Here is a 10,194-nt window from a genome sequence, read left to right as displayed (position 1 = left end):
CAGATATGATCGTTCAAAGTCCTATAAAAAAATGAATCTATTTGATGATATGAATTGAATACTTATACGTGTTCGTAGAGGGGTGGAAAATTTCCATTTAACATACATATGTGACGTTTTGTGTGCGAATCTGTAATTCATTTCGAGAACTTTTCGAATGACCCACTTACAGTTACGAAAGAATAAATTTCGCCCGTTTTTACACATCGTTGTGGACAACATTTTGTTCTGTAGGGGATAATTGAAGGAAGTACATTTATTTCAATAAAAATAGCGCTGCCATGATATTTGTTGACGTTTAAATTTCACCGTATAAATTAAAACACATTGGCGAACAAAAGAGCGCGGTGTTTGCCGCAACGGTGCAAACGTCAAGTAAATTTTTCTAATCAAATTGCGATCGTTAATATTTCTAGCTGTCAAAATTTTCGGTTTAACGATAGACGAGATATTCATAAATATCTCCGATTACACGAGCCAAATGCTATTTTGGCCGCGAAAATTCTCACGGAAAATTTAATAGTAAATCCATTAAAAGACTTATCTGAAATTTTCACGGGATTTAAATACAAGGTAACGTGATGGAGTGAAAACTTCTCCGGTTCTTCTTAAAACGAATGGGGATTAGGGTGGCTCGATTATTTCCACAACTGCTTGTGAAGAATTAATTACGAATTAAGAACAAGAAGACACGACGCACAATCTAACTTCTTGTATATCAGAACTTGCAGATTTGTGATAAAACGCGGACACGGTTTACAATTTTTATTTTCTATTAGCCTGGCAAAATGGGACAAACTATGGGCAGGATGCCTGAAACGTGGGAAGGCCTCTTGGAAGAGAGAGATCGCGTTTTACACTGGAGCTCCGAAGTGTTGGCAAGAGTGCAGGACAATGTTACGAACGAGGATACGTTCTTGATGGACTACGATGACAACAAAATCGAGGCCAAGATCGATACGTGGATTAAAACCAATCGGACGCGGGTTGAGGAGACGTTCAATAAATCCGCAAATGCGCCAGAACATCTCAAAAACGTCGTTAACACTGGAATCGAAAAGGTGATTGACACATCTTATTTCTTTACCAGACATGCACGTCAATTGGCATTGACAATTTTTTCTCGCAAACTTGCGAAAGGATTTATTGGCCACGTACATATCGCAAAGTCGTATTGTTTTCCGTGCAATTTTAGCTCATTGAAGAGATACGAGTAAAAACAAGTAAGGACTATAAGAACGCGTACAACGACATTAAAAAGTTCAACAAGAAGGTGGATCAACTGGGCGAGGACGAAAGAAAGATTCATGCTGAAATACAGAAACTGGAGACGGAATGTGCGGGTGACGTGCAGAAATTCCAAAAGAAGTTTGGACCGTTGCGGCTAAAAGTCTTCGATAATCTGAGAACTGGCGAGAAAATGATATTCCAGGACAGAAGACTGAAAAGCGATTTTATCAAAAAAGTACGAGCTCCTCTTGTATCCATAAAACCTGCGGTACGTGCCTCTCGATAATCTAATTGTGCTTGCTCATCAGATTTACGATATTGATCACAAAATATCTGCTGAGTGCGTGAAACGGATCGACAAATCGCTTAAAGACTTCGAGAAAAGTATCGCGAAAGAAGGAACGTAAATAACCCGGAAGAAAGTGCCTGAATCATCAACTCGTGCCTTCGCACAGGAGATCGATATGACACGTTTATAAAAGAAATTTTTTAATACAACAGATTTTTATCTCGAGGTATTACCTTGCCTTGTGACGTTGGTTTTAATGAAATTAATACGTAAGAGGCAGAAAGCTCGGTGTTTCGGCCGAGTCTATAAATACATTAATTAGGTAACAGATAGATTCGCTCTTAACTGCTTTTGTGTTCGATTTATCGTTCCATATACAATTTGATTGCTTACATCTTCCGCGAAAAACAGGATAACGAATTGTTCGATAATCTTCCTATCGTAATTTGTGGCACGAGTGAAGGGAAAAGCGGAGAAAAGGGAAGAATCAAAGGTCGATTTTGTCTGATAAACGTCTAAAATGAAGAAGACGAAGAAACTGGGTTATACAGGGTGTCCTGAAATCGCCGGCTGTCTCTTTCACTATTTTGTGATCGATTTTTCTCGAGGCAGAAATGTCAAAGTGTCATAAATATACGTAGCCTTCGAATAATTAATGATTGAAAAGGAGGACCCCTGGAGCTTTAGAAAAGATGAGAAATGAGGGAGTCATAAGTTCTGCAATAAATTGTGTGCGGATTTAATAGAAATTTAATAAGAGCTCAGCCGTAAGGATATAACAGTATGACAAAATTTCGAGCGATATGATAAATAATGTCCCCCTCCGCATATTGAAAGAAAGTTTTATCCGGGAAAATTAACAAGAGCCTCCGGCGAATCCCAGATCACTCTGTATAACGAGATTGCAGGTATACCTCTGCTTCCCGGGTTGCGTCACAGATTCGAATTCTCTTCAGGATACGATCGATGGATCCGGATTCGCAGTGTCATAGAATAATGCCAGTAACCTTCACGGTTCCACTGGGACTCGCTGTTACAGATCCTTTTGCGTCGCGTACTCTTGAGACTCTCCAATCGCGATCCTAGAATGCCATACTCCAGATGACGGGCGGCAACGGGAGAGAGAGAGAAAGGGGGGGGGGGCATGAATATAAGACGATGCCGGATTCTGCATCGGCTTGGTTGGGATAGGCTCTCCCGGAGACTCTCGTGATCGGGAGAGCATGAGACAGCAAGTGGTTCACAGCTCCGTGATACCACCGATACGACGATCCAGGAACGTACCCGCACGATCTACCGTTGAGGCGACCACTTCTGGCGTCGACGCACTCAATGCCAGAATAGTTGAACCACTTTTAGTGGTATCCAGGCATTTATTCTCGTTTGAACCAAAAATAGCATTTAATTATACCGAACGGATTGAATTATATCGACTAACTGTATCTGCCAGTTCCTAACAGATTCCTAAAATTTCACGCTTTCGACGTGGCTCATATTGCGGTAATGGAATTTGTAGTGCTCCAATTATATGTTCAGATAACGAGATTTTCAAACATAATAACTTTAAGCCGAATACGAACACACATTGATGGATAATTAATCTATCCTAACGAAATTTTCAAATTTTAACACTTTCCATGGAATATATATAACTCGTGTTAGAGCAATAGAACTCACAGCGTCCAAATTATTCATGCCTTGATACACTGTGTAATTCTGACCCCGTTTGAAAGCTGTAATGTAATTTACATAATGTAATTTACACTGATAACCAGATTTGGACATCAAATGTATTATATACACATACGTGTATAAACGACCGTAATAATTATACAATAAAATAAAAGGTAGAATATAATAAAAAAAGAACAAAAGTGGTAAATTAAAATAAAAACAATTTCAGTAATTGCGGCAAAATGATGAGGACTGATATCAAAATAAGATATTTCAGCTACTTACAATTAGTAGGTTAAAGTTATTTATAATGTAGAAGTTACGGCTGTTTTACCGTTGCCGCGAAACATTAATTACGTAAACGAAGGCGTGAAAGATTACTGAGACTCTTCTGAAAATACTATCCGTTTAACCAGATCAATACAAGTCTGAGTGCGATTGGTGTACATACATTCGGCTATAAAGGTAAAGTTGCATCGATTATGGATAATTATATTCCAGATACTCTAAATGTACACATCTTACAATATAATTTAAATATTCGTGAATATACGTTTGTATATTGTGTTTGTGTTGATATAGTAATTATATTATTCTTAATATAATAGACAAAAAACAAAATACAATATATAAAATAAACAAAAACTTTAAAAATAAATGAAATATAAATAAATTAATAAAAATATATACTACACAATGAGCAGCATTTCAAATTGCAATGCTAAAAGTTTAAATTTTGCCACTGTCTTGTATACATTTTTCTGTGTAAATTTTTGAGAGTTTAAAATAATATAATTTAAAACATTTTGATTTCTCGGGCTGCTGTTTGTAAAATACCAGCGGTTGAAAATGTTTTTATATTGGTTGATAAAATTACCAGCGAGTTTACCGATTATGGATAAACCGATCCTTTGATCTCTTTGAAATCTTTGAAAAATCGAATACGCTAATTAAAAATTGTAAAAATCACAATTTTAAGAATTTCTATAAGTATACTAAAGTTTGTTTGAGAATACGAATCATTTAAGTTCAAAATAAAAAACTGATAAAGTATTAACAGGTTTTTAATAAAATATAAGGCACAAATCAAAGCTGCAAATTCGATTACTAAACACACTTTTGAACGGATTAGAAATTCTAAAACGATCGTCTCGCAGAATGCAAAATGCATTTTGGCACGATTTACGAGAGAGAAATAGAAATGTGAAACAAAATTCTCCCAACAAAATACTAATCAACTCGACATTTATCGAATATCGTGATATAATATGAGGCCTCCTATTTCGCTTCGTAAATTTGTTATACAAAAAAAAATTCAGGCGGCCAATGATTTCCGATAAATTTCCTATCAAAGTGCCTAGTGGAATTTCAAATAAAATTTCTGATACATTCCGCTACATGTGCGGTTTTAACGGTCTAACCTTATTACTTGCGTCACCCGATTATTCGAGAAAGAGATGTACATGGTTCGTTTTACAGTAACATAAAGTGTGCGCTCGCAAGTTTAGGTATATACATAGTGGCGTCTTTAAGATTAAAAACGCGAACCACATTCACACGACCTTCGGTAGCCGTGATCGTCTAGTGGTTAGGACCCTACGTTGTGGCCGTAGTAACCCAGGTTCGAATCCTGGTCACGGCAATGCGTGAAAGCATTGTCACGGTGAAGGTTTTTTTTTCCTTTATTTAGCATTAAATATTAACTAAAAATTACTTGACAAGATCGTCATAATTTTACGTCGCTTTTAATCGTCTTTTAAATAAATTGTTAACTACGCAAATTTTTATGGAATTATTCTCATGCTGAAAATACTTTTATTAATTCTTTTAAATAATATTTTTATAGATACTTTTATTAAACAATTATCAATTGTAATAATCATTGTGGTATTGTAATATTGTAATATTATTACACTTATTGTAGTATTATAATCATTATTGTATAGTAATTATGAATTGTATTTATTATTGATTGTAATAATTACTTGATTAAGTAATTATTAGTTATTTTTATTAATTGATTGTGTAAATCTTTCGATTCATAATTATTAGCTTGTACAAAATTTTATGAGTCACCGTGTGTATTACATAGTTTCGTTCCTCGTAAACCGAAAGATATTTAATAAAATCACGACGAAGAGAAAACCTTGCCGTGCAACAAAATTATATGCAGTGCTCATTAGCGCAATCATTCTTCGAATATCTTTACCGAAAATAAAGACACATTGCGAAATGTTCGATACGTCGCCGGTGTAGAGTTATGCAACTGGCTGCATCCATGGTAAATGAAAACGCGAAATTGCATTATTAAAGATGTCACGGGAGCAATTCGAGGAACGGTCAGCACACGCTCGCAAATTGCGCAGTTACGAACTATTATAAGTAAAAGTACATAATTGCAGTCAGAGCAGTACAGTGCGGGACCAGACACGACTTGTATCAGACTTAAAGTTTTGAATTTCGTTACTCATCGGCCAACATGATCACCCGTCATCGAGTTTTTCTATTTCATATTCTATGCTGCGTTGGTTCGTATACAATTTTTTTGCAATCAGCGCTACTTCGTAACATCTTAATAATAATTTTTTTAGTCAGGGTTATATCGATAATTTATTCTTTTCGTATATGTGTATGTAAAAATTTTGTGACATGGGCGAGATACGAATTGTTTTATATCAAATTACTTATTCGGTTAAGATAAATGTAAAATTTTCATTTAATTGCCTATATATAATTCAAGAAATCTCTTTTTCTATGTTAAAGACCTTAGATAATGAAAGAAGAACATTCTTAGAAGTAATTTAGTATGATAATTTAAATGGTTTTCTCTCTCTCTCTCTCTCTCAATGTCATACTTTCTAAAAACTATGCGGACATGTATGAATTGTTCCTGATAATTTATACATCGCTGGTGATGAAATACTTATTCCCATTTTGCATTGTAATGTTTAAATTTCACCGTAATGTGTATTTGCAGCGGCAATTCATGGCATTTTATTAGACACAAATGATGCCGAAACTTGCGATCTGTTGTGTGTACAATGTAACGCCTCCGCGGTATTTGAGAACGGCCATTGTGATTGCAATTTCGCTGACAGTGACAAAGGTATTGTCATACATTTCTAAGTGTATTTTAATAAAATGTTGACTCGGCAAAAAACCGAGAATCTCGCACATTTCGCGTTTCAACTCAACAATACCGTACAGTCTCAGGTGCAGAATGCATACAGCGCATACAAAAAGAAGTGGAAGCCGTCGAACTAAATATGCTTTCCGAGGATCTGACAGATGAGGAGCGAGATGTGCGTTCTGTTTCAAAATACCGGCGTCGTCTCAGACCGGGTAAGATAAGCTTGGAGTTGTACAAAGTACCTTAACTTTCAACTGAAATGTTTCGAAATTCCTTGCGGAAAGACACGCCTTCAGAAAAAAAGTGCCACACATGCGTCACTTGGTATTTCAATTTCAAAAACTCCATTGTCACGGAATGGATGTTCGAGAACTTTTCCTCTAAAAGTAGTTTCACGCAAAGTGGTTTTACTGTTGACGATATAGAGGGTAACTTTATTCACAAAGGATTGATCACCCCAATTCGAAGGTCCTAAAAACTCCAAAGGACACTTAAAATACGCCTAAGAAGCGCCGCGTTACGTTTCCAATACGCCGGGATACCTGGAATAAAAATTGCCGAATTACCTTGTAGGAGATGCCGAGAAAGTGGCACAGTATTTTATCAATGGAGGACCAGCGACTGGTCACTCCCATTTTGTCAGAGCGTTCAGTGCGGCTGGCGATAGCGCCGGGTCTGCGATAAATTCGTTTTCGGGCGTGGTTGACGAAAGTAACCCCGAAGGCGGGTTTCACGACGCGCCATTAACCAGTCCTGTTTCTTCGAATACATGCGACACTCCGTTGTATATGGTATCAGAATCCGAGTCGCACGCGAGACATATGCAGGGCGCAGAGACGTATCCTCCGATTTTAAGGGCAATGAATCCAGCTCTCACCTATCCGACAAGCGGTTTGTACGACCCGATGAGTCCGTTGGTTTCACTTATTCACCCACAGCCTCTTCACCCTTTGATCAGAGCGGCCACACTTCCAACGCATATTTTACACCGTATATTACACCCTCGTGTGTACCATCCTGTATACCATCACGGTATCGTCAGAAGCCCTGAAGTAAGTAAACCAATGTAATTCAACAGGATAATTTGCAGGTTTAGTGAAACCTGACAGATGCTACGATTTATTAATTCAATACGAATGTTCGCGTGTCTCACCTTTCAGATAAAATTGTAGTCTATTAGAAGCAATTAGTTTGTACGTTTCTAATATACACTTAGCAAATTATAATACAATAAATATATTAACACAGCAATTAAATCCTTTTCTCGTTAGTTCCAACCGGATACATCGGATACAGCCAGTGTTGGTCAACCGTATAAAAATGATGATGATTTTACTACTTCCAACCTTCCTATCGCCAATGCAGTAAGTTTGCATTAATGTAAACAATGTTTTATAAGTCGTGGATTTTATTTAATATCACATTCTCTTGCGTAAATTTATAACTTTTTCTTAGTAAATAATAAAGAATAGTATTATTAAGATCAGAGAGAAATTGCAACACTGCTTATTATTAACATACGCATCAAGTGACATTGATACAATTATTTAATTGTTGAAATTATTGAGTGCAGTTATGCATAATTGACAAGCAATAAGCATTAAATTGATCTTCAACAAGAGCAAAATTATAAATCACAATGTATCTTTTCCAGAATAAACTTGTTGAGAAACATGTCGAAGGAACTCTACCACAATACGTCGCATCCCCACCGTGGTACTCGCCAATGCAAAATCAGCTTTTCCCATATCCGTGCAATTGTCCATTCGAAAGTCCTGCGCTGACTACAAGCTCTCCTGTAAATCCCTATATTGTACAACTTGTGCCGTTCTCGCAAGATATATGGGATCCGTTTTTCATGTCCAATTCACAATCTTCTTATAAGAATAATGTAAATACTGAACAGAAAAGTAGAGCTTTAACTACTGACAAAGCTGTACAATTCAAGGAGGAAGTAGAAAAATCTGACGATAAAACTAGAGATAATACTCCTGAAGAGAAAACAACCGAAAAAAATAGAGCTGATAAATTATAAATATACTACAAAATTCTTAGAATAGAATTACCTTTTTAAAAAAGTAAAAAACGTCAAATACACACGCCTCACGCTGTACAAACTCTTTTACATAACGTGTAGTGTTTTAATATATATCTCATACAAAAGATTTTATATAAAAAACTAGCATAATTTGTAATTGTCGATAAAATCAAATATAATTATTGTATCTGTCTATATATATGTATGTATTATAAAAACATAATGTAAATTAGTTTAATAATAATAATTCTTTACATTATTATTTCCAACAAGCGTTTAATTTCAAAAAGAGCATTGCATGATACATATTGTACGAAATTTTGCAACTTGTGTGCTAGAGTCCCATTAAAAAACATATACATGCGCATTAACACATGTTGCCACACACACTTCTCTTCCTCGTTAGCTCTCCTCTTTTTCGTGAGATTGGTTATCCAGTCTTCCATATTATATTAATGAAGTTACTAAAGTTCATCATCAGGAAGGACACGAACTGGATAGCAGTGCGATGGAATCGTGTATTACGCGTGCACTATCTCTTTCGAAAAAAAGTCCTAAATCTATAGTTTCTTTATTACTTAATTATTTATTATTTATCTTATATGGTTGGAGAATTGAGAGTTCTAAGTAGTTTACAATAGAGTGATCAGTCACACATGGTGATTCACTTCAGAAGTCCACATCTCATTTACAGTATTTCTTCAATTCTTCAATATATTAATTTTATCTTACGTTGAGCTTTCCTGTATATTGCCTTATTATTACATAACGTGTATGCGAGTACGTGCATGTACGTCACGTACTGTGTACGAATTCTCCTCTTATATATTGCGTGAAACAGAATTGAATCTAACTATAGGCATTTACAAATGTTTCGTATAAAATATAAGACATGCGTGTATAAATAAAGGACAACTTTTAACAGTTCCGAATCTTCCCTTTCTTTTTTATCTCCTCCCCTTGCCTTTCCCTTTCTTCGAAGTCGACGTAGACGGCTGCGACGCCTGCTCGCTAGAGCTCTGCTTACCCTGGCGGGTCTTCAGTTTCGAAATCGTGGTGCCGACGTACTCCAGCAGGGAGTCTCTGGTGGAAAACTCGGACCGTACCGGTGTGCCGTCGTCGTTCTTCAACTGCACGCGAATACGCCCGCGAAACACAGGCTCCTTGCTGCGCTCTTTTGGATGCAGCTTATTCTCGACGCCCACGTTGAGGCCCGCCGCTAGCAGGACATCCCGTATCTCCTGATGCGTTGGATTCTCCACGCACTTGTCCTTGGCCAACTTCCGCCCGCCCGCCAAGCTTCTCTTACTGTTCACATATATTGGATAGATGGATACCCATCTGTAAGAAAAGAGGCAACATTACAACGGCGCACTGAAATTCGTGACTTTAAGGCCTAAACAAGTAAGATGTGTCAAACATCCGATCTTATTAAATGAAATGCTTATTTCGGGTACTTTCCAAAGTAAAACTTCCGGCAATGGAAGGGTCTACTGTAGCTTTTTCGCCTGTTTCATCTGTGAATTCAACTCTGACGTCGGATATAAATTCCTTCGAATCAATTTTGTAGGTTAGCTTACGGATAAATCGTAAAAGGCTCTTACGAGCCACGGAAACACATTGCTCAATATTTGAAAGATACATTAATTTGCAGGTATCTCTGATTTACTGCTTTCGCCTCACCTCTCGCGCTCACTGTGCTTCTTCGAAGGATTCCACGCGAGCGACATACTGCTATCGGCTAACAGCTGCGACCTGTAATCAGCTGTGATCGCTGTGAATTGTACCAGAGAGCAGAAAGAAACCTGAGAGCGGCCATGCCGGTGTTTTGCT

At 37.0% G+C, this 10,194-nt stretch overlaps 3 protein-coding genes and 1 non-coding gene across 5 annotated transcripts; 3 read left to right on the top strand and 1 right to left on the bottom strand.

Moving 5' to 3' along the window:
* The first annotated feature begins 537 nt into the window (after positions 1-537).
* On the top strand, positions 538-2,976 carry LOC105566613. Its single transcript, XM_012020756.1, has 5 exons — positions 538-573; positions 780-1,061; positions 1,196-1,465; positions 1,539-1,614; positions 2,711-2,976. Exons 2-5 carry the CDS (start codon positions 789-791, stop codon positions 2,974-2,976), a joined length of 885 nt encoding a protein of 294 aa, XP_011876146.1. The 5' UTR covers positions 538-573; positions 780-788.
* Positions 2,977-4,763: 1,787 nt separating this feature from the next.
* Positions 4,764-4,835, top strand: Trnah-gug. Its single transcript has one exon. It is a non-coding gene; the product is annotated as a tRNA-His (tRNA).
* A 741-nt stretch (positions 4,836-5,576) lies between these two features.
* Positions 5,577-8,549, top strand: LOC105566563. Of its 2 annotated transcripts, none has more exons than XM_012020652.1 (6): positions 5,577-5,721; positions 6,171-6,299; positions 6,401-6,535; positions 6,897-7,375; positions 7,595-7,687; positions 7,978-8,549. In XM_012020652.1, exons 1-6 carry the CDS (start codon positions 5,673-5,675, stop codon positions 8,356-8,358), a joined length of 1,266 nt encoding a protein of 421 aa, XP_011876042.1. In that variant the 5' UTR covers positions 5,577-5,672; the 3' UTR covers positions 8,359-8,549. The 2 variants fall into 2 exon arrangements, with proteins under 2 accessions (XP_011876042.1, XP_011876044.1); XM_012020654.1 differs by having other exon boundaries at positions 5,578-5,721; positions 7,122-7,375.
* A 68-nt stretch (positions 8,550-8,617) lies between these two features.
* Positions 8,618-10,172, bottom strand: LOC105566562 (signal recognition particle 19 kDa protein). The gene is made up of 2 exons (XM_012020651.1): positions 10,045-10,172; positions 8,618-9,702 (listed from the first exon to the last, which is right to left on the bottom strand). The coding sequence occupies exons 1-2, from the start codon at positions 10,089-10,091 to the stop codon at positions 9,309-9,311; spliced, it is 441 nt and encodes a 146-aa protein (XP_011876041.1). The 5' UTR covers positions 10,092-10,172; the 3' UTR covers positions 8,618-9,308.
* Between the last annotated feature and the right edge of the window lie 22 nt (positions 10,173-10,194).

Source organism: Vollenhovia emeryi, unplaced genomic scaffold (assembly GCF_000949405.1).
Source record: "Vollenhovia emeryi isolate VEMERY1.0 unplaced genomic scaffold, V.emery_V1.0 DF939144.1, whole genome shotgun sequence".
Lineage (NCBI taxonomy): Eukaryota > Metazoa > Arthropoda > Insecta > Hymenoptera > Formicidae > Vollenhovia > Vollenhovia emeryi.
Note: the sequence above shows the minus strand (reverse complement) of the source record. Positions and strands in the feature narration are given on the sequence as shown.

Bases quoted from the DNA above. Each gene is read 5' to 3' on its own strand.
- LOC105566562 (XM_012020651.1), bottom strand. From the start codon at position 10,091: ATGTCGCTCGCGTGGAATCCTTCGAAGAAGCACAGTGAGCGCGAGAG. The intron at 9,703-10,044 runs GTGAGGCGAAAG...CTTTTCTTACAG, and splicing joins AAGCACAGTGAGCGCGAGAG to ATGGGTATCCATCTATCCAA.
- LOC105566563 (XM_012020652.1), top strand. From the start codon at position 5,673: ATGATCACCCGTCATCGAGTTTTTCTATTTCATATTCTATGCTGCGTT. The intron at 6,300-6,400 runs GTATTGTCATAC...AATACCGTACAG, and splicing joins TTTCGCTGACAGTGACAAAG to TCTCAGGTGCAGAATGCATA. The intron at 7,688-7,977 runs GTAAGTTTGCAT...TATCTTTTCCAG, and splicing joins ACCTTCCTATCGCCAATGCA to AATAAACTTGTTGAGAAACA.
- LOC105566613 (XM_012020756.1), top strand. From the start codon at position 789: ATGGGACAAACTATGGGCAGGATGCCTGAAACGTGGGAAGGCCTCTTG. The intron at 1,062-1,195 runs GTGATTGACACA...GTGCAATTTTAG, and splicing joins TTAACACTGGAATCGAAAAG to CTCATTGAAGAGATACGAGT. The intron at 1,466-1,538 runs GTACGAGCTCCT...CTTGCTCATCAG, and splicing joins AAAGCGATTTTATCAAAAAA to ATTTACGATATTGATCACAA.